The 26,442-nt window shown below is 39.6% G+C and overlaps 1 protein-coding gene across 3 annotated transcripts in view; it reads right to left on the minus strand.

Moving 5' to 3' along the window:
* Positions 1-2,669: 2,669 nt before the first annotated feature.
* LOC114565423 (SPRY domain-containing SOCS box protein 4) overlaps positions 2,670-26,442 on the minus strand; it is an 87,500-nt gene continuing 63,727 nt past the window's right edge. For all 3 annotated transcript variants that reach the window (XM_028593462.1, XM_028593463.1, XM_028593461.1), the window contains exon 3: positions 2,670-4,360. In XM_028593462.1, coding sequence (XP_028449263.1) covers positions 4,233-4,360 — 128 coding nt within the window. In that variant the 3' untranslated portion in view covers positions 2,670-4,232. The remainder of the gene's footprint in view (positions 4,361-26,442) is intronic.

Genomic DNA, 26,442 nt, shown 5'->3' on the forward strand with positions numbered 1-26,442 from the left:
CACATTTCAGAGGGATATATTGTACTTTTAACCACCATATTTACCTGACAGCTTCAGTTACTTTGTACTTTATCTTACACATAAACCATAATGGAGTTAGAATTACCTCTAACTCAACCAGCTACAACATTAAAATGCTGCCTGTTAATGCATCTATAATAATAATAATAATAATAATCCAATAATGAGGCCTACATGTAATGTGAGTGTTCTGCAACATGGCATCATGAAATTTGCGTAAACATACACGCCACTTTCCTAAAGCCAAATGGCGTGCTGTATCTGTACGCATTTTGAGCTCGATATGTGGTGGTTAAATAAGAAGAAACTGCTTGATGGAGACGGGTAACATTGTTGAGCAGCACTTTACTGTTCTTTATACTTCCTCAGCTCCACAACAGAAGGAAGGTAGGATGCTGCTTGGATGCTGTGAGTGACAGGGACAGGAACGTGTTTGATAAGAAGCTGTATAACATCAGCAAATTGGTTCTACTTTGGGCTAATTATTCAAAAACAAAATGCTGTAGTAAATCACACAGTGCTCTGCTGAGTAAACAAAGTTTGGATCTGGGGCCCTGCACCACATATAATATTCATGTCAGTGTGTGACAGGGAAAATGGGTTGAACTGATGCTGATCCGTTTTTAGACTGAAAGCATGTGTTTTTGGTGAGGAGACTCTCTGCACCTGTTAAACTGTTAGTGTTGGATCCATCACAGGCTGGACTGTGAGTGATGTGGGGAGCATCAGTACACCGTCTGTCTGCTATTGATTTCTCAAACATCAGCCCCCTTGTGTGTTTGCATATGATGAGCTGGATCTGATAAGTCTGATCCCACATTGTGCAGTGGAAATCTGAAGCCTGTAATCACATCGAGCCTTAGTAATGTCTGCTTTCCACTGTGTGGTGCCGTGCAGCTTTTTCTTTTAGACTTTGAGCGTGTCAGTGTCTCTCTGGCTGAGTGTGAGCTGAATTTACAGCTGCAGGAGCTGATGACATTAGCTGTTTACTTTCTGAACTAGAAACTGCACACTTGACAATCGGGAGAACTTACAGCCAAATACTTTACAGCCCAATTTTCCTCACCAAGGCCTCCCCTGGGAGATGAAACGCTCCCTCAGACACAATCAAAGAAGCTAAGAATGTGTCAGCCCCATTTGAACCATCAGGCTTGTAAAAGTTGTAAAAGTGTCAGATGTATTTTGGATGACTTTATGTATATTTTAGTAAGCATTCCTAATGAAGGGAAAGACATTTTATTAAATTCACTTGGCTTTTATTCACATTTCATATCTGTTGACATCTCAACTGCACCGTCTGTCCATACATTCTACTACTTTTAGGAATGGTCCTTTTCTCCCCATCCTAACTGATGAAGACAGGAGGTGAGACCACCATCATCACAAATAATAATAATAATAATAAAATAATAATAATAATAAAAGCAGCATTGAAGAAACAACTTGATTTCTCTCTCCCTTCATCACCAGCATCTTTGTATTAAATTTACCTGAATGTAACCATCAATCATCAGTTAAAAAAACAAAACAAATACTAGCTTAGTATAGGACTAGCTTGTGACAGGTAATATTAATAATCATCATCATCATCATCCTGCCATCATCAGAATCAGACTCCACACTCACAATAATAATAGTAATAATAATAATAATAACAATAATAATAACAATTATTATTATTATATGTAGAATACAAACTCCGACATTAAAAAAGTGACTCAAGCTTTTTTTTTAGGAAAGAAAACATGATTGGTCTACAGTGTGTGTGCGTGTGTGTGTGTGTGTGTGTGTGTGTGTGTGTGTGTGTGTGTGTGTGTGTGTGTGTATTGGCCATCTGCATCCTATTCTAAGCCAGAATCTGCCACTGCAGTCGCAGTAATGTTCCTACATTCTGTTCCAGCCTTTATTATAGATCCAGTGAGACTAGATCTGCTCTGGTCCAGTTTGTTTGTGGTCATTAAGACAGTTGTGCGGACAGCAGACAGATACAGCTGTCTGGTACAAGTGAGCTACAGCAGGGTGCTACAACAGCAGGCGAGGCTCTTCTTACAGCCAGCAGCATGTTAGCACTAGTTACACTGCGACGGGCTGCGACCTACAGCTCATACAGACACATTCACACACTCCATGGCTTAGTATGAATACTTTGGTCCTGATTGACATCATAACACATGATTTAGTGTCCGGTGAGGAATGCTTCTCAGTGCCACTTAACACTTTAAACAGCAAGCAGTTTTGTCCTGTCTATATCTGTAATGAAACCCCTTTCAGACACGCAGCTCGTTACGTAAAAGTCATGACGACAAGCCTAATAAGTCGCTTCCCACACCGCGCAAGTTTTAATTGGATATCATCACATTGTCATAAAGGCCTTAGTAACACAATTTATGCACATAAGAGGATTAAATGCATGTCTTGTTCCCTTATTAAAAAGGCCCTAAAAATTTATTTTCTCATTCATTTCATGATCAAGAACACAAATGTCTGTAAGGCGTTAGAAATGTTCTGGTTGTTTGCTCTTCTGACTGGTGGGCGGGGCTCATTTAGAAAAAGGTAATTGCATATATTTACAACCACCAATCATGATTCGACTATATATATATATATATATATATATATATATATATATATATATATATATATATATATATATGAATTCAAATTGAGGGCATTTGGTGGGTTGTTTGGGGTATTGCCAATCAAATCATACCACACAAACACAGTCCTGATGAAGCAGATTAGATGAGTTTTTAAGTTATTTTTTTTCCAACTTTGATTGGTACTTATTAAGCTATGAATATTTATTGTTACAGAGAAATAATTCCTATTTGAGGCCACGTTTTCAGGCGCTTTAGGGGCACTGTAACAAATGTACCACTTATAATTTTTATGCAGAAAGAAAATAAGTCAGTTTGAAAGACATTGAAACACTGTAAATGAGCCAATTTCAAGTTGTGGAGGAGACTGTTGTCCTGTCAGATCAGATTATAAGGTTTTTTTCATTTACCCATGCAGCAAGAGGCAAAAGAGGTTAAAAAAACATGATTCATTCAGGCTAACTGCATGGATAGAATAACCTGTATATAAAAATGCATCACATACAGCATATTAGCAAACAAGAGTCCCAAATTGTCTTGTTATTCTGTACTTGGCCATTATTACGAAATAAGCAGCAAAATAAAATAAATGTTATAAAACCAACTAATATATGATTAAATCCATGAGTGGAAACTAGTGTTTAGCTTCTGTAACGCTGACAATGGTCATTGATTTAGACTTAAATAGCAAAATACATTTTTCAAATCCATCGCTGATGCGCTTTCTTCCTTCACATCATTACTTTTCACCAGCTCTTCTCGTGCACCAGGCGCTAAATACTGTACGAGCATTGTGAATTAATCTATAACAACAATTTTACTTAAACACTTCTAAACGACAAAAAGCCATCACTTTAACTGACGGACGTTACTTACTCCATGTCTGAAAAAGGCTCAACTCTCATCAATTGTCTGCATAAAGCCAGGAGATAAATTCGGCATGCTTTTTTTCTCATGACTAAACATTTGCATATACCTTGCAGCCATTTTTTATTTTTTTATTTAATCTACTCTGTATGCGATGTGAGCTTTTGGTCGGGCCCCGAGTCAATCAGATAAAAAACAACAGTGCTAAAATGCTCTTGGACATCTGGACTCTGCAGCCTTTCACCTGTGCCAGTGGAGACCATGAATACACACTATGGTATCCAACAAGCAATAATATGGTCACTGACTGTATGTCAGAAAGGCCTCCAGGGATAGGATTAGTGTGCTTTCTCGGCGCAGTTTTCATTCTCATCAGTAGGAAGCGGTGGTCATCTGAACACTGTCGCATCTTAACCACACCGGATGGGTTTTTCTTTCTGGACGAGTGAGGCGCTGATGGGATACCATCATCAATAATTTATTTCAAGTCAAGAACAAATTAAAAAAAGCAGCTCGAAATCCAAGAAGAAGCTGGTGCCGTCTTTGTTTGAAAGCCTGGACCTCCTCCGTCAGTTCATCCATCATCTTTCTCTCCATCCTTTCATAAATCCATCTTTTTTTGTAGAGCTATGGCGCTCTCAGTGTGGACATGCTTCCCATGTATCATCCTCTCGTTTATTCATCCTTTAGACTTTCTGGTGGTCTGGTTTGTGTCCTTGTACTCCCAGTTGGCTCTGCTGGTGTCAGTCACTGGTATTGGAGGTAATTTTTCAGGGACTGGGGCAGAGGGAGGCCCTCGATCTCCTGAAGCCGTTCGCGACCCAACGCCAGGCGGGCTGCGCGCCGACACAGGTCCATCAGAGGCAGAGGCTCCGCTGAGGAGAGAAAAATACAAAACGATAAGTTTGGAAAGGATAATGTGAGGAAAACACTAGGAAATGACTTGTGCAAAGTGTGACTTATGACTGTTTTTGCGTGTGTTACATTAGGTTTGTATATGTTTAGCGTATACAGTACCTGTACCTCAGCATTTATATAGAGATGTTCCGATACCGATACCAGTATCGGAAAATCGTCCGTTCCTGCCTAAAATGCTGGTATCGGTATCGGACAATACTGGAGTTTGTGCACCAACCCAATACCATGTAATTTAGCCCTGAACACAATCTACTTAAAAGTAGTTAATTTATGTTCTTTTTTTACATTATGACTGACTGTCAAACTGGATGATAAAAGAAAGTTCTGTGGCATTCATTGTTTGTGTTTGTTCATGTTTCACAAAAAGTTGAACCTGAGCCAGGCCGTACAACAAAGATAGAAATCATATCACATCCATACAGGGATAGTAGTATACAGATGTTAAAACATAATAAAATATATGACACACTGGTATCGGATCAGTACTCGGTATCGGCCGATATCCAAGTTCAGGTATTGGAATCGGTATCGGGAAGTAAAAAATTGTATTGGACTATCTTTAGTTTAATACATGCATAATACATCTTAATATTGGTTATACATGAATGCATGAGAGACAGAGGTAGAAAGAGCGAGCAATGATGAACACCTTTAAATATATATATATATATATATATATATATATATATCGCCTCGTAATACACACACATACATGCCACCAATGACACCTGTTGTAATAATGATCACACTACTTTGAGTCCGTTTTAAACACCATCTGCCACACTCACTCTATCCTGCTGAAAAGCTCATTATGGGGAAATTGTCTGTTTGATTGTTAAACAAATATTGTAGGTGATTGTTGCTTTTGCCAGTGAAATTAAAGTCATTCACATTAATCTACAGTGTTTGTACTCGGCTTTAGTTTGTTTTTGAGAAGAAATAGATAAATAATCTTACTGAACTCTTCACGTCAATTTCAGTTGAATCTTTTATGCTCATCATATCAGTATTTTTAGGCTTATATATCATATTAGGCCTGCATGATATTATGATATTATGATAATATGTTGGCAGACAGGTAACAAGACATTGCAGTTCAGAAATGTTTGGGTAACGTAGAAACAGTGTCACAGTTACATCATTTATCCACCAGAGAGCACTGACAAGTTAATTTTCAACTCTAAAAAGTCCCACTCAGTGCATATAGCAGTCACAATTCCTTAGTTACCAAATCTAAGGGATTTATTTTGTGAAATGTTGTAAATTACTGATAAATGTTGACAATCACTGATTTCAATGACTCAGTTCATGTGAGCCTCTCCTCAGATTCCCGTTATTCATCATTTTTCAACATAATAGGCCTCTGCATCTCAGAAGCTATCAGAGGTAGAGAAGACAGGATGAGGATATGGCTGACATTAGTTGATTAGATTTGGTGATAGATTTGATGGTCTGGATGTTGTGTATCTGGTGTGATAGAGACATCCAGTTTCCTACCATCGAACCCATTACACAGACGACCAACAAATCATAAACCTGCTAATTCAATGCCAATTATCTACTATTTGTCCTTCTCCCTTCATTGCGTGTAAACTACTTGGCCTTATAGCTTCCTCTACATGGATTTTACAGTATCATCAGTTTCAATTAATAGTAATGACCACATCCGATTACCCAATACAGCAGAGTGGGAGGAGAGGGACACGTTACCAAAATTAACTGCATGCTCCATCAGCCCCCTCACCATCAGCCCCCCCCCCAAAACCCTCCACCTGAGGAAGAAGTCTCACAGTCAGGCACATGCTGCATGCACACATGGCTTAGTGAATCACACTGTATGCAAAAGCCTTAGAAACTATTGACCCCCACTAACATAATGGCATCCAATCACCAATATGCCAACTGGAAGAAAATGCAGGGAAATGGGGCAGAACAACAACCGTAGTCATTCAGATGGAAAAGGGGGCGAGGGAAAGTAAAGTAAAAAGTAAAGAGGAGGGATGAAAAGGACGTTTTATAGTCAAACAGAAGCAGAGAGAGAAAAAAATCACTTGATGAGGAAAACGTTGCAGAAAAAGGACTACTGTCCGTGGAGATACCCTTTGAGATAATGTCTTTATCTTGTAGCTGTAACATCTGGCGGCCCCGGGAAATATCAACAAACTTCGAGCTAGCAAGCTACGCACTGAAAATGGCAAGTTTTTTAAGACAATGTGGATCATACAACAAGGCAGGCCTGCTTGGTTCTTTAGGTGAATGATTGTAAAGATTTACAAAGAATATACCTTTACATTTACAGCATTTACTCTCTAATTGGGGTGTTTTGGGACCGATTGGCGGGATTGCTTGTGTGAACACGGTTAGACGTAATTTGCTTTTAACAATGTATCCAGCTAATTTAAATAGCTCACGTTACTGTATTGTGTGAACAGTTAACTTAATTTAATATTGTATGGGGCGTTTTCTTTTGCGTGGTGCAAATGTTCCACCAAAACAAGTTCCTTCCCGAGACTATTTTGCAGAGCCACAGTCGCTACCTCCGGAGCTTAGTGCTGCCAAAGACGAGTGCGATTGGTTTAAAAAAATGCAAACAACCAAGAGAATGTTTTGTCTCCTATCCCAGAATGTATCTGTGGTGTAGCCAGACCTTACTCCACAGTGCTCTGGAAATAGGTCAGACTATCTTAACAGGCTGAAATTAGTGGAATGTATTTTATTTTGGAGGTGTGAATTGCCTTGCAAGGATCCTGAGTGATATTAGAGCACAGCTAGTATCAGTCTGTCTCCCCCTGCTGTTTTTGTTGAGGAAAAAACAGACACTTCCATCACAGTTTGTTATTCTAGACGTCCTCTACCAGCTGGCTTCTGTAGCTGCACCTCTGTGTGTGTGTGTGTGTGTGTGTGTGTGTGTGTGTGTGTGTGTGTGTGTGTGTGTGTGTGTGTTTGTGTGTGTGTGTCAAGGTTAAACCAACAGGATAAAGGACAATCCAGTCTCTTCAAACACACACAGATACACACACACACACACACACACACACACACACACACACACACACACACACACACACACACACACACACACACACACACACATCCACTTCATCTCTACATAAGTGTGTCCTTGCAATGTCACATTAATGCTCATCGACGCTCTTAGAAATCACCACTTCACTTCATGATGACGCTGTGTTGTTTGGCCTCTGTTTGACTCTCAGTTACGCTTATTTGTGCTGCCGGCGTCCGGAGAAAAGCAGCTATTTGAGTGGAAGGGTTGGCTGGAACCACAGAGCATCTGAAAATGTCAAACTGAGATTACCGTGGTGAAAATGTTAGAATTTTGGTGAGTAAGCTCTGTGTGTGCGTGACATGTGCAAACGTATCTACCAAGTAGGGCAATTTTATACCAAATCCAATTAATTTATAACAATTAACAATACTGTGGTTGCTGAGAGGAAGGAGGCACTGTACACTCTGTGTTTCTCTGAGGAAAACACTTGAAATAATACAAGTGAAAAGTAGACTGAAAAAGTAAAGACGTCCTAGTCTCTAAAGCCAAAAATAAAGACTTAATTAGCCCCCGTTAGTGAAATAACGGAAAGAAATCAAAACACCCTCAAATCTCCAGGGGGAGGCATTTTTACCTCAATGTGAAGTTATCCAAAACAGCAGCGCTTTGTCTGCCAGATAATATCAGGAATACTTTCTATGGAGCCCATATCTACAATGTATTATTAATACCTTCATAATGACTTCTAATGATTACCTAATGTATTATAATAGCTTCTATAAGCCTTTTATCATAATGCATTAAGATGTCTTATAACAACAGCCACAAAGCCTGATGTCCAGAGGACTTAAAGTCATATGCTTTTTGGCTTTTTCCCTTTCCTTTATTGTGTTATATATCTTTTTGTTCACGTTATAGGTTTACAAAGTGAAAAAGCCCAAAGTCCACCCCAAGGGGACTTACCATCTCCAACAGAAAACACTGTTCACAAACTGCTCCAAACAGCCTTTACTTCTGTGAAGAACGTGCGTCACTTTGTAACACACGTTATAATGCTCGCCTAGCTGCTAGCATGGCACACCCTCATATTCTGCTTCTGACTGGCTAGTAGTGCTGACCTAGCTACTGCACATGTGCGTCTCCCAACAAAGATGGAACAGAAGTGAGATGCCTCACTCTGTAGCTAAAACAGAGCCACGTTAATGTTTGAAAAACGTAAACCTCTGTACAATAGAGAGATGGATCTCTATTCAAGATGCGCCATAATTTTAAAGTTCCCACTTCATATATATATATATATTTTTTTAAAGTAGTTTGTTTTAATTTAAATATCTGGAAGAGCTAAGTAATCATATTTTAGTTGCTTTTTGTAAATAAATATAAATGTAACTGATTACATTGATTAACTTAAATGGACTTATGCATTGTCTCGTATTGGTCGCAGGGCCCTGAATTGAATCAATTTGAAATTGTGTGGCGGCAGACTTTGTGACAACAGTAACTTTTGTATTGTTGTCCTAAGAATCAACATCATATTGTATCGTGATTTATCGTGTGTTACAGTGGGTTCTGTAGCTATATATAATGCTTTAAAGGTGTAGACTCCAGAAGAAGTAATACCCATCTGTTTATAATATCGTTGTGGCGCTAGGTCATCCAGTAGCTGCTTTTTACTAAAACTTTGTCTCAACATAAATCATTCACTGCCCTCCAGATGTATATAATGGCCTTGTATTGCATTATACAAGTAATTAACTGGGCTTAATAACTTATATTGGAATAGTGCATTAACCATAAGATTTATTCTTAATTTTTTTCTATCAGCATCTCCTAAAAGTGGAGCGAGACGCTAATGAGAGGAGAAAGTGAGGATGATCAGCAGCAGGTCATTTACTGTACCCCTGCATCATTACACATTCAGTGAAATAAGAATAATTACATTTCAAAATGCTGCAGGCCTGAATCTCATCACTGTGAGTGAATATCTTCACCTGTAGCTCACTACTGAGATACAGATGATTGTTTTTGTTGGTGGCACTTTCGCTAAAACAACCGTTTTCTCAGGCCAGATAATAATTAGACACCCTTCATTAATCTCTCCAGAGCTGAACTGAAAAGTGTTACTTACACTGCGAGATGAATCCTAAATGGCCCCTAAGGGGAAACTGGCCCATTACTGAAGAGCCCTTGAGCAAGACATCGAACCTTAACTGCTTGGTTTGCCTGTCCTGTGTCCATGTGCAGCCCCCTCACTCTGACATCTCTCCATTTAATAAAAAAATAAATAACAATAATATATATAACAATAATAATAATATTAAAATAATTTGTGTATATAGGTAAGTGTATAGGTCCTAAGCATGTGTGTATATTTGAGGCCTGTGTGTAATGTGTGTAACTTGAAACAGAGTGAAAGATTTGTAAAAAAAAATTAATTTCTCTTGCGTGATTGATAACGTATGATAGTAAAAAAGAAACAAAATGTAAAAACAGGAGAAGACTCATGTGAAGTGCTTTATGTCCTCTTGCTCAGGAACATGTTTGGCAGTACTGAGAGTCAAACCAGCGACCTTTTGGCAACTTGTTGTTTTCGTCACAATCTGCTGTGGTTGATTCCTTTATATGAAGGTGGCAGACCTCTATCAATGTTGTAATAAAGTTTTACTGATGAGGTCTACTGGATGTGTGAAGTGATCCCAGCTCGTGAAGATCTTCCCTGATTAGACATTTTATGTGGATATGAGTTGTGACCCCGGGTGTGCTGCGACAGGAACACGGCGTAATAAGGGCACACGTGACGCCTGTAATGAGATGCAGTGCACAGCAGTACAGAGCAGGATTTATTGTCTGTAGACAATGATAATGGGAGAGAGGGTGAAAATGGCAACAGCAGCATCACTTTTATGATGGATGTAAAAATCGACCTGAGAGGAGGGTGCCGGGAGCTAAATAAAGCCCGACAAATGAAGGTTGAGGAAAAACTAGAGAGAGAGTCAGTGGAAGAGAGGAAACGCTCTTCCAAACTGAAATCTCAATGATCCTCTCTTTTTGTGTTAGGAAATATAAACTGTTATGACACTGCAGCTATTGTCCATTTTTCTAGAGAGGAAAAACTTCTTATACGTGGAAACAGCATCCAAGCTTCGGCTGACTTACATTTTAAGAGCCAGCGTTTGTCAGCAGTTGCTACTGACTGGAGCACGACATAGCAAGCTAGGCTAACTAGCTCCTGTGAAGTCTCCTGTAGTCTATATATTGACAACGTTTCATTTCCGGTATTGTTCAGGTGCCGCCGTAAATTCCGCCGGATGTCCCTCATTTCGGCCGGATGTCCGTTACCTTCCGCTTTCTTTGTGTTGGCATTTTAAACTTCGGTGACTGGTGGAGGACTATGGTTAACTGCTCCTCAGATCTCTGCAGGGTAAATCCAGACAGCTAGCTAGACTATCTGTCCAATCTGAGTTTTCTCTTGCATGACTAAAACTACTTTTGAACGTACACATGTTCCACCAAAACAAGTTCCTTCCCGAGGCTAGTTTGCAGAGGCACAGTGGCTCCGTCCGGCGCTTAGCACCGCCCAAGACGATTGTGATTGGTTTTAAGAAATGCCAATAAACCAGAGCATGTTTTTCTCCCGTCACGGAATGTTGTGTGACTGTAGCTTTTTTTCTGACCATAGTTAACCTAGCTTGCAAATGTTAGCAAAGATTCCCACAAGACACTACATCTCAGTGTTGTATTTTAGAAAGGAGGTTGTCTAGCAAGCATTAGCCATCTCTTTTTCATGGCCCAGTTGTGATGATGGCAAATGACTCGCCAGCCGGTTACCTGCCTATGTGGCCGATGTAACTGAAGTGATATCACAAACCATTGTTAGCGCCTGTCCATGCAGTTATTGCACCAATCAAATTATGGTACTGACTGTCGGTCACAACCAAAAATTCACATCCCGTGGCAGGGTTAGCTCAGTTGGTAGAGCAGGCGCACATGTATAGAGGTTTATTCCTCAACGCAGAAGGTCCAGGGTTCAAATCTGACCTGTGACAATTTCCTGCAAGTCATCCCCCTCTCTCTCCCCTTTCATATGTAGCTCTCCTATCCATTAAAGGAGGAAATGTCCAAAAAATAATCCTTTCACATCCCCTGAAGAACACATAGGCTACTGTAAGCAGGGCCACTGTCACAGAAGAAAAATAGATAAAACTTCTATTATTTGCCTTTACACACTAAGTTATTATATCCACATTACTGATGATTTGTTTTTTATCACAAATCTCATAAATCTCGTAAATGTTTTGTGAAAGCACCAATTGTCAACCCTACAATATCGCCATCGATGTATTTGGTCAAAAATATGATGACATTTGATTTTCTTCATATCACTTCATATCCCTTTGATGAAAATACTGAGTGGTGTAATGATAAACACACATGTTCCATATAGATGGCTCAGGAAAACATGATCCTCTCCTCTTTCTCCCATTCAAGTCTTCCTTTCTCCTATTGCCATCTCATTTGTAACAATACACCTCTCTCCTCTTACACCAGCAAAGAAGAAACCCTTCTGCCTGCTTTCTTCTCTACTCTTCATTGCTTTTCTTCCCTGCCTTTCTTTCACACTCTTCTTTTTATCTTTTCCCCTCTTTGTACTCTCCGAGTGTTTGATCTTCTCTGGCCATTAGAAAGCATCGCTGTCGGGTGAAAAGCTGTATTATCTTCAAAATGTCAAAAAGAGACAGAAGACAGGTGTGTTTTGCTTGATGACAATGCAGTTTGTATCATCTGCTTGGTCTTGGAAGTGCTTCTAAGCCCCAGAGGTTGAAGAATTTAGAGGAGCATGTAATCCTTTAATCCTTTAATTAAAGTCAATATTGTATGAAAAAGAACAAAACTGTAATTACAAGGCTTTCGCACGACAACAGTGGTAAAAATGTGGACGTATATACAAACGGCAGTAATCAGGTACAGGTTAAAGTTACCAACCGCTCAATAATGTCACCTATTGTGGTATATTTCACAGCAATCCTGAGCTTTGTCTTTCCTAATCTAATGCCATACTATCCACCCACTGCGGTGTGTTATGCTCTGAACATGAAACACATAAAAGGACACATTTCCGCAAACCTGTCTTACGAACATGTTGACAGGGAGGAAAACAGACACAAAGAGCACACACATATGCAAGGTCACAAATACAGGAAATCAAACCGACAAACACACACACACGTGTCCAAATAAAAAAGATCCGAGAAAAACTCACATGGTGCGGTGTAAACAAACTAAATACCCCGCTCAAGGGCAAATAGATCCGATAGAGTCACGTGTCGTCCTTCTGAACTTCACTACTTGTTGATTCCAAAAAATGTGTCAGTAAATGACATGCAGCCGTAGTCGCATCATGATATTGGGATGCTCTCTCATCGTACAGCATGGATTCCTACGGCTAACACCGTTGCAGTCTATTAAAACCAAATGTTTCCAACGGCATGGCAGATGTTAAAATAAGAGATTTAGAGGAGAATCTGAGAGTCTTCATACTTTGCCTGTGTGTAACCATTAGCGTAGACATTTAAACATCTTTGACATTTTTTCATCCTCAGTTAGAAACGTGTCTCTGGCAGTCCCTGGAAGCCTGTGCTTGACATGAATACCGAAACTTTTCACAAGAAAGACACATAAGTTTGCTAATTAGGTAGCCACTTCAACAATTCTCTGATACGAATACAGCTTTAACTGTCATAGGGACTTAATAATGGGGACTTTTAGCTAAATCTTCTGCAGAGGCCCCTTGCTCACTCTTTACACCAACTGGAAATGTGAGGAGCAACATGAGACAAAGAATGAGCTGTGGACCTATTAAAATGAATTCATTGATAGATCAGAAATGCTATAAAAGACATTGTGTGATGAGACCAGTTAAGCCTTTTTTATTTTACTGTAATGCTCAACACACTGAAATGATTACTGCTTGTTTTGGTTTTATTTGCATGTAAAGCGTCTTTGAGGACTTTGAAAAAGAGCTATATAAATCTGCTCCTCTGCAGGGTAAATCCAGACAGCTAGCTAGACTATCTGTCCAATCTGAGTTTTCTGTTGCACGACTAAAACCACTTTTGAACGTACACATGTTCCACCAAAACAAGTTCCTTCCCGAGGCCATTTTGCAGAGGCACCGTGGCGCCGTCCGGCGCTTAGCACCGCCCATGACGATTGTGATTGGTTTAAAGAAATGCCAATAAACCAGAGCACGTTTTTTCTCCCATCCTGGAATGCTGTGTGGACGCTCCTCCTTCCTCCTCTGCAGCGCTGTGGAGGAAGGTCTGGCAATGCGAGACTATTGCTCATGTCACAACAAAGAGAGAAACTGAACAAATGAACCGTAATTCAAACCTCACTTAAAACAGCACGACAAAGAAAATGTTTAGCAGGAGGTGTAGCTGTCACCCTTTGAGCCCAGTGTCCTCCTTCTCAAACAAACTCCAAACACCAGCGTCCTTCAGAGCCACTGAGGGAAGTTGGCGTTATCCGTAACTAATATACCTCCGGTGGTGTCCTGTATCCTCTTCCCTAGCACATTTTGTAACACCACCAGTTATTAGCACGAGTACACTGCAGCACACACTGAAGCAGCATGCTGTGCAGAACTAATGCAGTAATGTTGCCACAATCCATGGAGTATTTGTTGGAAAAGGGTGGGAGTACTAATGGCTACAAACATAGTTGTACTAAGTCCGTCCCACACAGCTTCAGGAGGGTGTGAAAATGTTTTTTTTTTTTCTGATGTCCTCCCTGAGCAAACTCCATCTTGAGGTTTTTGGCTAAAGCTAACTTTGGTGCTTAAATTGTTTGTGCAGATCCTGCGCTATGAGTCATATCTTAGCGGCCACATTAGTATCACGCAGAAACATGGGCGCTGTGGGCAGAGCTGGCTCGTAGAGAGGAGTTGGTGGTAATACAAGCCATGCCAGTGTTTCTTTTTAAAGCCCTGCTCTCTCTTTACCACCCTGCTTTACTGTAAATCCACTGTTCACCGTCTCCTCTGGGATGAGAGGCAGAGTGATAAGAGGAAGAGGAGGAGGGAGGATGCGAAGGAGACGTGGACAAATAAAGGGTGCGGAGGAGGGGGAGGACTGGGGGGAGGAAGAGGAGAAAAGTGTGAATGGGATTAAGGAGAGAAAGATGGGACGAGGTCATGAGATGAGAGAGGAGATTAGACACCAAGAGGAGAGAGGGCGATAAATAGAAAAGGAGAGAGCATAGACAGTCTGTCTGACCCGCAGATATCCCTGACAGTTACAAGCTGCAGGCAGGCGGACCTTATTCATAAAAGTGTCAATATTAGAGGAAATCTGTTGGCATAATTTACCAAGCACTCATTTAATGTTCCTGCTTGCATGCAGGTTTTCAAACGTGATAAACCATCCTTCATGCCTGTGTGCAATCGGCAGAAAAAGTGCTGGTGTTGATGTTTCTTAGTGTGGATTAAAAGAAATAGTAGTAGAGTAACCTGTTCACAGTCGGACAAACAGTGAATTGGCAAACCGTATAAGATGAAATGAAAAGGACACGGAGATATAATTGCCTATAGCTGTACTAATCAATATTTTTTATGTGAACAAGGGAAAACATGTCAAATATGGAAAGCTGTTACTTGAGGCGACAAGCCCACAGAGAATGATCACCTGACTCTGCAGTTCCCCTCAGCTCTACGTAGCATGTTAGCGTCTTTTAGCTCATTGTTTTGGTTTTGCTGCTGCCTCAATGGATTAAGTGTAAAAGAAGGTGGGAAAATCACACTCACACACGTGTGTTAACACATAAACACGCGTGTGTGCATACGCTGCAGGCGCCTCTCACCTGACGGAGATAAAACCCGGCTGATCCTTCACTGGATTTACCCGCCAGGTCAGAGTGTGCTTGTTTATCTGTGAGTGCATTGTATTTGTTCTCACATACACAAACACACACACACACACACACACACACACACACACACACATACACACAGGAGACCAGACGGAAAATAACAGAGAGCGAGGTAAGAGAGGCTGGAGGGAAGAGACAGAAAAGTGCAACTTTTCAGTGTAGTGTTACACTCCACCTCCACGGTTTTGAATTAGAAATCAGCTGATTTACAGGAAGAGGTAAAAGAGCTTCCCTTTAGAGCAGAATACAACGGTACATTATGTGTCATTATCTCTAATGCTCACCTCCATTTCCAGTACACGTATAACCTGCAGCCGAACGCAGCAAGTTCATGCCTGCAGTCTGGAAATTGCCCATAGTCATTCAGAAATCCCTAACCAAAGTAAGCTGACGAGGGAGGTGGATACAAAGAGGTAAATTACAGCATTTCATCACAAAGGAATGTACTAGACTCAACTCATACTTAAAATGTAATTAGACATTGCACCATAAAGTTCAGGGAATCACAAGAGACAGATTTTCTTTTTTAAAAGAGCGGTCGGAATAGGTGTTGCAGAAGCTGAGATATCCTGAATTTCTGTCCCTAGTATAAGGTCGAGCTCCAAAAACACTGGATCCTACAATTATGATAAACACGGCACAAAAAAAACCAAACAAAAGGTAACACATACTGCAGTAAACTATAATCTGTGAGGTGCACATGCTCAGATTAAGGTGACAGACAGACCAAACATAAGCGCATTGATAATGACAGAGACAGGGATAACACAAACGTGTGTAGAATGTGAGAGGCCCACGGCTTTAAAAAGTTCAACTGTTAAAGGCTTTTTTATGCTTCTGCGTCAAATCGACGGCGTACCCCCGCAGACCCCTCTGCCCTCCACTGTAGCTTGACGTACACCTCCAAAAATTTGTAACTTTGTGTCGAGGCGACGCAGACGGCAAGGACTGTGATTGGTCAGCTCGTCCTGTGTGATGATAGTCTGTGTTTCAAGTAGCCTACTGTGGGGAGTAGCAACATGCTAGTTCACTGACATAAGCTTTGCAAATAAACTCAGACATATTTTGCTTACAATGACGGGGTCATCCGTTTGTAAAGGGTCTATATGTCAGAAACGTTTTGAAATTAGCACTTCGCCAGCAAGCAGTACTTTGTGGGCAGTTGTGCTAAAGTTCGCTTGCCAACATAACATAAACTGGCTGGCAGACACCTCGTAAATAACCTCAGACTTATCGCCCCCTAGCGTAATGGCGGTGAAATGCGATGCAAAGCAACCCCGACGCAGAACTCCGAAAGGGTCACGACGCCGTAGGAGCAACGGCGTAAAACTAACCATTACACTGAAGAAAAAAGGTCTGGACTGCTCAGAAGTTCAAACTAATAATGAAAATAAATGTTTGTAAGAATTTCAACATGAAATAGCCATCTAAATAAAGGCTTCCTTTTTTTAAGTTTTTGCCAGAAGAGTGCCTCGGACCCTTTTTTTTTTTTTTTTTTTGACAATTACTAATTTGTGGATATTTTTGTTGCAGTATTTTGATGAATCATTTGTCAAAAACCACATCAAAGCATTTAAATAATGTTTCATGCTGCTGTAACCTGCCATACTGATGCATACAGTAGTAGCATAAAACACACTGGCAGCAACTATTTACACACACACACACACACACACACACACACACACACACACACACACACACACACACACACACACACACACACGAGAAGACAAATCATCTCTGCTGTTCAACCTAAATTACTACATGTTCTAGTAATTATAGTTATTAGTATTCAGTATTCATTAGTATCACTCAGAGTATTACATTGAACAGTTAACTTATTAATCATAATTTACTGGCTATAGTAAAGCTCTGCATAGTGAGACTCCTCTTATTCACTGAGCATTGAATATCATCATGTCACTGTCATTTCTTTGAGGCAACTCTAAATAGAGTCGACTCTGTTCTGCTGCAATAACAACCAACCGTCTATACCGCCCTCTAATCTAAGACTTTAGTCCCTCTGTTGTGAATAAGCTCCATGTCACTCATCAGAAGCCACTCAACAGTAGGCAACACTAGTTAAACAATGTCAGACGTTAACAAAAATCTTCAGTCTCTCTATTAAACACTAAAGCGTCCAATTCAGTTGAAGCATTCCTGAAAGAGAGAGTAGAACAGTTTGACAGAAATCATAAAAGTTTTGAAGAAACAAGTCATGTGAATGTAAAAATAATAATAATTGTGCATATTTATCAGTTTTTTGTTTCTGGATGAATGTCACTCAACCCTGTGAACTATGAGTGGATGTTAGGAAGATGCTGAAATCCGTGGACTGACCCCTTAAGACATTTATACCTGGGTTGTATGACTGTGCCGTCTGATTGAAGTTTTGATGGCTCACTAATGCCAGTTAATAAAACCTGGGAGGTGCTTCAGTCAATGTGTTGACAAAAGGAACGTGTATCTCAGCTGCTCAGATATTTAATATTTGAAGAAGAAAGTGCGAGACGATATTCAAACAAGAATTCACATTATGGGTTATTCATCCTTATGAATGGGGATCCCTGGTGTAGTGCCACCATCCCTCTGGAGGGATATTACAGCTGCATCCTCAAGAAATCAGCCACAAGAAAGACAATGGGAAGCTGGAACCCTCCAGGAGATGTTGTTATGTTCATTTTTGAAAGTTGAAGGTTTTCCTCAAATGCTGTATACATTTGTATGCAATTTTAATCAGAAGCAGGATTACACTCCTCTTACACATGCCCAGATTCTATAATTTGTATTTTGCGATCCCTCTACTGGACTTCACTGGGCTTGAGAGGAGGGCAGCTGCAGTCTGCAGACACACACGATGGTGTTGTTCAAATGTGGAGACTGTGGCTGAGGGAAAAGAGGGCGCAGCGTGGAGGAGCGCATTCAATCAGGGGGCCTCGCCTTGCGTTGGCTGATGATGGAAAAGTACTGCTATTGATACTGCGTGTTTGATACCAAGGCAGCCATCGCTGGCAAGCAAGAAAGAAGGAAGCAGGAGGTGAATGGAGGTGGGAAGAAACAAGAAGGGACTTGGCAGAAGAAAAATGACAAGGTAGCAGGAAGCAAGGGCAGAGGAGGTGAGGCAGATGGGAGTAAGGAAGCAGAGCAGGAGAGAGAGAGAGCTGCTGCGTTGCAGGAGATCGGAGGGTGCCACTTCTCCCGTCACATGTACCCACGGCGGCGGGAGGAATACAGCCGGAGGGAGCAGCAGCTGAGAGCTCGACAGATGTGGGAAGCGCGAGGAGCAAACAGAAGACAGCGGAGACAAAGATAAACATTGAGCCAAAGGTTAGAGATGGAGGAAGAAGACGAGCAGAAAAACAGCCCGAGGACAGAGCAAGAGAACAAGGAGGAATGCGTGGAAAGGAAGATAAAAAGAGGGGAAGATGAAGAGGAGAGAGCGAAGGTAGAGGCTTCATAGACTGAGCAGCAGTGAGGAGGACGGCTGGGATACAAGCTCCGACAGCGCAGGAGAGAGGGAAGGGAGCGTAAACTGGAATATTGGCTCCAATGTCGGCCTAATGTGGGTCAAAGGTCAGCCTTTAGTCCAATCAGAAGGCTTTTGGTCACAATCACTGGTTTAGTCCAGCCTGGCTGAGCTGAAACTGCCACAGTGACTCCCACTGAGAGTGGTTTCCATTTACTCATCTAACTCTTGGCAAGAAAGTGAATATGCATATTTCCCAAAATGGCAAACTATTCCTTTAATGTACAAAAAGGACTGGTACATGTTTTTTCATGTAAACTTTTATGGCATGTAAAATGGTTTAAAACTCCTATTAAGCACCATCTAATGATAAACGCTACATCTGCACTGCATGATAAATGAAATCCTTTTCTACTCAAAACCTGGCACTGGCACTGTGGTGAATGTATTGTTGGTCACATGTCCAGTTCCCATGCAGGTTCATATCAGGATTGCTTGAATTGCACTGGTTCGGCTTCTAAAATTAACAGGAATGTGAAACATTGTGTGATCCCAGACGTCTGCCAGTACATTCCCAAACACTGGGAAAGCTTATGAAACGTGAGAATATGCAACAGTCTGGTGTACTGGAGTCATTAAAAATCTGTTATCCCTGCTTATGAAAGGCAGATGGATAAAAAAAAGGCACCATTAAAAAGTTAAACAAACTGATGAAAGAGAAAGGTTACTGCGCATTGAGGTTGTCATTATTATTCCTTTATACGTTTCGCTTTTTCAATCTGCAAAAAGGAGGCAGTCCCTGTTACTGCATGCAGGTTTTTAATGGCAGAACTGAGGGACGTGTGGTGTACCACCCATTACATTACATCTGAACAGATTGTCAATTGGCTTCGGGGAATTGCTGTCTCTCCTCGGCTGACACCGACAGTTAATCCTCATCTCTAGCTCACAGTCATGATCCAACGCAAGGTCAGCCGTGTTCAAACCAACAAGGTTTGTCTTGGCCTGGCACGTCAGGCAGGGACAGGAAATTCCCAATATACACAAAATCAGATAAAACAAATAGTCCCTCGCACTGGAATTGGTTCAGTTCATTCAAGCTGTGCAGTAATTATAAAAAGCTACCAAAATGCCCAAACGCCCGGAGCTTGTCGGTCACTGCATTATTTGTAGTAATAAAAAGATTTTCAACACAGTATTCATTTGTGAGGTACGGCAAGAGCATTAGAGTGAAGAAAGCCTGCAGAAAATACTTTTTATTTTCTCGACAGCTTCCTTTAATTAAACATGGAAAGCCGAGCTGTCTTCTGTGCGTCACCATTTATGAGCCGCTGAGAGATACTGTACAGTGCGTTTACAGGGTTTCACTGCAACCAAACACTACTGTCGCTGCCTCCTGGTTATACCGTGTAAGCTATCAGTGAATTTATTTGCAAGTGTGTTTGTTTAGCTGGTATCAAAGCCTTCACACACATCTCTGCATGGCTGTTGTGGAGCTGGACCCTGCTACGGCCTTAAATATTTCATGTTAAAGGAGACATATGGACTACAGGTGAAAATTAGCTCTTGAGCTAAAACCTGGTACTATGCATCTCTCCCCTTGGGGTTAATGTTTATTGTACGCTGTCCCTGTTTCTTTAAATAAATAAACTAAATATCATGCTCATTTTAGGTTCATACTTGTGTTTTGGATTTGTACTAGAACATGTTTAAAAGTTTTAATGTTTTAAAAACGCAATTTCTTTCACCTGAAAAATGTCTGAAACGCTCCATTTTAGCGCCTGTCTCTTTACGTTCTGAGATTTCTAAGACTTAAATCGCTTTTAGACTAGACCAAGATAGTATAAGTTGGATTTTTGTCTAAATATTTGACTCTACAGACCAAGTTTATTAAGACTGACACACAACACTTATAAGCATGTAACCTTTGCCTTTAAATGTATCTATCTATCCAGCGCAACGGAACAGTTAATCGTCTCCCTCGGTGCCTTTGTATTGACGCATCTGACATAACAACAAATCAATTGGAATTCGATATTATATCATCTTTTTGTTTTGGCCTCATTGCGCAAGATGAAATCTTAGAGCATACTGAGGTAATACTGTAGCTCCTCGTCAACTTTAGATGTGCCATGAAACACCTCTGGATCCAGAGACGTCTCTACCTTTATCTATCTGGCAATGCAACAGCTGTTTGGGGGAAGAACTTGTCATGGCTAATGCTGTTGCTATGAGACAACTGACATCCCATTTGATGTGTGGCATTTTTAGCTAAAATCTAAGATATCTCATCTTCAGGCTCTGAGTGCAAGATATGTTCTCTGCTCAGAGCAGCAACAGGACGCATATCAGCATGTCTTTCCCTTTGAAAAATGAAAACTGAAAGATGAAGGAGCCATTGGTCTGAACACAATCCAATAAAAAGCTTTATCCATTCTGGTGTCACTTTTTTCACTTCAGGTAACCTAGCAACATACATCCATCCCCGACTTTCTGCATGTCTGTAGAATATCAACAGCCAGTTTTCCATGAGCAGCTCATGAATTTAGATGCATCATTCAGGTGCAACTGTACCTAAATGCATGCACCATGAAGTCCCATGTGTTCGCGTCTGATACCCGATTCTGGTATCAGTATGTACTTTGCATGATAACATGACCCAGTGACCTAGTGAACCACATATGTGGGCCATCAACATGAACCTTAGGAAAAATAAAAAATAAAACATAAACCTTAGGTAGGTAAAACAAAGTTGGAACTGTTCTTTCAAGTTCATGTGAAACAGCTAAAGTAATCATTGATCACTCAGCATCAACAGGGGAGAGGAAGAAAAATTGCTTCTGTTGGACAATGGCATTGATTTCAATTTCCTCAGTGTGCGTGTAGAACAGAGGCAGCTCCAGGAGATGATTAGCCTAGCTTAGAGCAAAGACTGGTACCAGGGGGAAACTAGCCTAGATAATAATAATAATAATAATAATAATAATAATAATAATAATAATAATAATAATAATAATAATAATAGGTTTATTTAATAAAGCACATTTTACAGATAAAATCAAAGTGCTTCACTTTTTTATCACTTTTTTCGACATACTATGACTTATTTTTAACATAACATACAATGACTTTTTCTTAAACTTTTTCTACATACTATACTATGACTTTTTTCGACATACTATACTTTTACTTTTTTATAACTTTTTTCAACATACTATACTATGACTTTTTGATCACTTTTTTCCACATACTATAATATGACTTTTTTGACATACTATCTATGACTTTTTTATCACTTTTTTCGACATACTATACTATGACTTTTTTAACACTTTTTTTGACATACTGTAGTAATGAGAGAATGACTGGAAGCAAGAAGGTTGAGGGTTCAAATCCTATATGTTTCAGTAAGTTTTAAGTGTAATATGCTGTGTAAAAGAGACAAATATGCCAAAAGCACCCACTTTTCAGTCAGCTCAGATAACCTCGGGTGATAAAAGACTCACTGGAAGACAGAAGGTAGAGTTCAAATCCTATATGTTTCATTAAGTTTTGAGGTCCGATATACTATGTGAAATACAAATATGCCAAAAACAAAATTTTTTCTGTCAGGTCAGATATCTGAGGGTGAAAAGAGAATGATTACAAGACAGAAGGTGTGTTCAAATCGTATATGTTTCAGTAAGTTTTGAGGTCCATTATACTACGTATACTATGAATTTTTATCACTTATTTCAACATACTATACTATGACTTTTTTTGACATAAAATACTATGACTTTTTTATCACTTTTTTCGACATACTATACTATGACTTTTTTCGACATACTATACTATGACTTTTTTTTATCAATTATTTCAACATACAATACTATGACTTTTTTCGACATACTATACTATAACTTTTTAATTACTTTTTTCGACATACTATACTATGACTTTTGAAATCACTTTTTTCAACATACTATCCTATGACTTTTTTCGACATACTATACTATAACTTTTTAATTACTTTTTTCGACATACTATACTACGACTTTTTATCACTTTTTTCGACCTACTATACTAAGACTTATTTCGACATACTATACGATGACTTTTTTATAACTTTTTTTCAACATACTATACTATGACTTTTTAATCACTTATTTCGACATACTATACTATGACTTTTTTTTTATCAATTCTTTCAACATACTATACTGTGACTTTTTTTGACATACTATACTATCACTTTTTGGACATACTATACTATGACTTTTTATCACTTTTTTTCAACATACTATACTATGACTTTTTTATTACTTTTTTCAACATACTATACTATGACTTATTTCGACATACTATACGATGAATTTTTTATCACTTTTTTTCAACATACTATACGATGACTTTTTAATCACTTATTTCGACATACTATACAATGACTTTTTTATCACTTTTTTCAACATACTATACTATGACTTTTTTATCACTTTTTCGACATACTATGCTATGACTTTTTTCGTCATACTATATTATGACTATTTTATCACTTTTTTCAACATACTATATTATGCCTTTTTATCACGTTTTTATACTATACGATGACTTTTTAATCACTTATTTCGACATACTATACAATGACTTTTTTAATACCTTTTTTCAACATACTATACGATGACTTTTTAATCACTTATTTCGACATACTATACAATGACTTTTTTATCACTTTTTTCAACATACTATACTATGACTTTTTTATCACTTTTTCGACATACTATACTATGACTTTTTTCGACATACTATACTATGACTTTTTTCAACATACTATACTATGACTTTTTATCAATGTTTTTCAACATACTATACTATGCCTTTTTTCGACATACTATGACTTTTTATCACTTTTTTCGACATACTATACTATGACTTTTTTTATCACTTTTTTCGACATACTATACTATGACTTTTTATCACTTTTTACAACATACCATACAATGACATTTTTATCACTTTTTTCTACATATTATACTATGACTTTTTTCAACATACTATGCTATGTCTTTTTTTTATAAATTATTTTCAACATTCTATACTATGACATTTTAATCTTATACATTTGGCTCTGTGAGCCTCCAAATGACAAGAGACACAAGCATTCCTTTATTGACAGCCCATGTTAACTTTATCCACACAAATTATATATCAATACATTTACAAATGCTAGGCTTTTTTTAGGCTTCTTCGGTAGGAAGTTTACCAGGGCTCTTTCAGTTAATCTCAGTAACAAGCAGTTCATAGACAAACAGGTGTGATAAGTAAACATCAAAGCCAGGGCAAGGCTTCATTACAACCGTAAGGACCAGCTGCTGTTCTTCTATACCGTGACACCTCACTTTTCCCCAAACAGAAAAATTACAATTACAGACAATAATATGAACAATAACACATTACAATTGATTTATATAAATTATTTATACAGTATATTGTTTGTATTTGTGTATTCATATATATATATATATATATATATATATATATTGCATTTGCTCTTGTTTATTTCTGTTTTAAGGCTCAGATAACACTTGTTCACGACAGTCTTTGCTCAAAAGGTGTCCAGCTGTCAAATCAGTCATTTTTCTATTAAAGATGCTCCATCAGTTTGCCTACTTAGGACCCAGTAGGATTTCCACAACATCCAGAATGTATCCAGTCACAGAGAAACAGACACAATGTAAAGTCTTTAACAAAAGAGACTTAACTTGCCTGATTAATTGAAACCAGCAGTGTTAAATGTGGGGTATACTCGCCGCAGCCGACCTGTCGAGCGCCAGTGTGATGTCATGGGAGCGCCATAACTGTTTATACTCGCGCGTGGTGGTCGCGACACTAGTTGCAGTCTTCTCCTGAACAGAGGTGGCGCTAATGAGGAAATGTTACCGACTTTGCTATTTCTATGGACTAGAAGAAGAAGAAAATCTTACTCATCTTAACCCATTAAGTTTACAAGAGAGACCTGCAGTCACTCTGAGAGTCCTGGCATCCGGTTGCCCTCAAGCTTGTTCATGCTTCCTGTTTCCGCTTTGTCGCGCGCTGCTGAAAGAAATAGAGTGGTGGCCCTCTGGTCGCGCACTGAAAATCCTGGCGGGCCAGCGAGAGCTACGTCATTTTGACGTCACATTTGCGTGCGCCAGCTCAGCTACGGCGACTGTAAAATGGCCCTTACAGGTGTGATCATGCACACACATGAAAACACAAAGCATGCTCATTGAGCTTTCACAGAAAGAACAATGTCAGTGGAAAATGTTGGCCGGCTGCACATTAAGTCACAGATGGGTTGCTTTTAATTACAGTTATTAATGTACCTGAATATTATAAGCAAAATATTGAACTGAACAATGCACATCACGTCCTGGCTTCATTAGGTGTACAACATAGCTACGACAGCAGGTGACTCATCACAGGTCAAATTAACCTGACATGCACTCTAATATTTATTTATTTTATCTTACTTTTGGAGAATAAAAAAACATCAGCCTGAGAAGTATTGGTGTACTTACAGTTTACAGCTCTGTCATTTACTGTACATACCTGTTTTCCCCAGCCCAAATGTACATTTAACCAGGTTTCTTTTCACATGTGCACATGTGCATGACAAAAACTTGCCGTTCAACAATGCAGTGGAATGAAAGGAGCCTGTCTTGCATCACCACTGTTAAAATAATGAAGCAATGCTTTCAAAATAAGGTCAGGGTAGGGGACAATTCTGATTATTATTATAGTGTGTACAGTATATGTCACCAGGTTACAATTCATAAATGCCTTCTCCGTTTACCTGTAAAACACTCTGAGTAACCTGGTTTCTCGTGAATGAAAAAATGGAAAAGTGAACGCTCAATGCCACTTACTGAAGAGAGTAAAGAAGAGTGTTTGAGCGAGGCACTCTACCTTAAACGGCTCCAGTAGAGCTGCTCAGTGGCAAACAGCACACGACTACCCATGTGTGAAGGTGGGAAAATTTGTGTGAACTTACTTGCTGGAAAAGAGCAAGCTCTGTCAACTTTCCACGATTGAAAGGTTTTTTCAAGGACATAAACAAAACCCATTACATCACGTCTCTGCTTTCTGTTGCTAAGGACAGGATTCCTGAGTGCTAAGGCGAACCCTGTTCACCTAACTAAAGTCATGACTTCATTCTCACAAGACGTGCAAACAAGAAATGTTAAAGAAGTGTTGTCATGGAAACGGTGCAACTTGTCTTCAACAGCAGCAGATGGATACAATTCAGAGCGAGTTCGTACGTAGACAGACTGTTGTGGTTCCCCCTTATGTGTCGCAAGAGAGCCGACAGCTGGAAAAAGGTTAGCTCAAACGATGGTGCGGTGGACTGACTATACAGGCTCTTAGTGCCAGTAGGTCACTTTAACTGAACTCTTTGCCTGTAATGCAACGACTAGGTGTTCATTGACAAAACTGACGAAAAGAGAGGTGCAGTGAATGACGTATGAGGGGAGAAGAATACCAGAGACAGAATGAGAGAGGGTCGAGAGACAGAGCCGAATCTATTAGAGCTCACAAAGGAATCCAGCGTAATTGACGTGTTGATTAGAGGTCAATAAAGATTCTTGATGATTATCTTGCCTTCATTCATTACAGGG

This window comes from Perca flavescens, chromosome 12, assembly GCF_004354835.1.
Source record: "Perca flavescens isolate YP-PL-M2 chromosome 12, PFLA_1.0, whole genome shotgun sequence".
Lineage (NCBI taxonomy): Eukaryota > Metazoa > Chordata > Actinopteri > Perciformes > Percidae > Perca > Perca flavescens.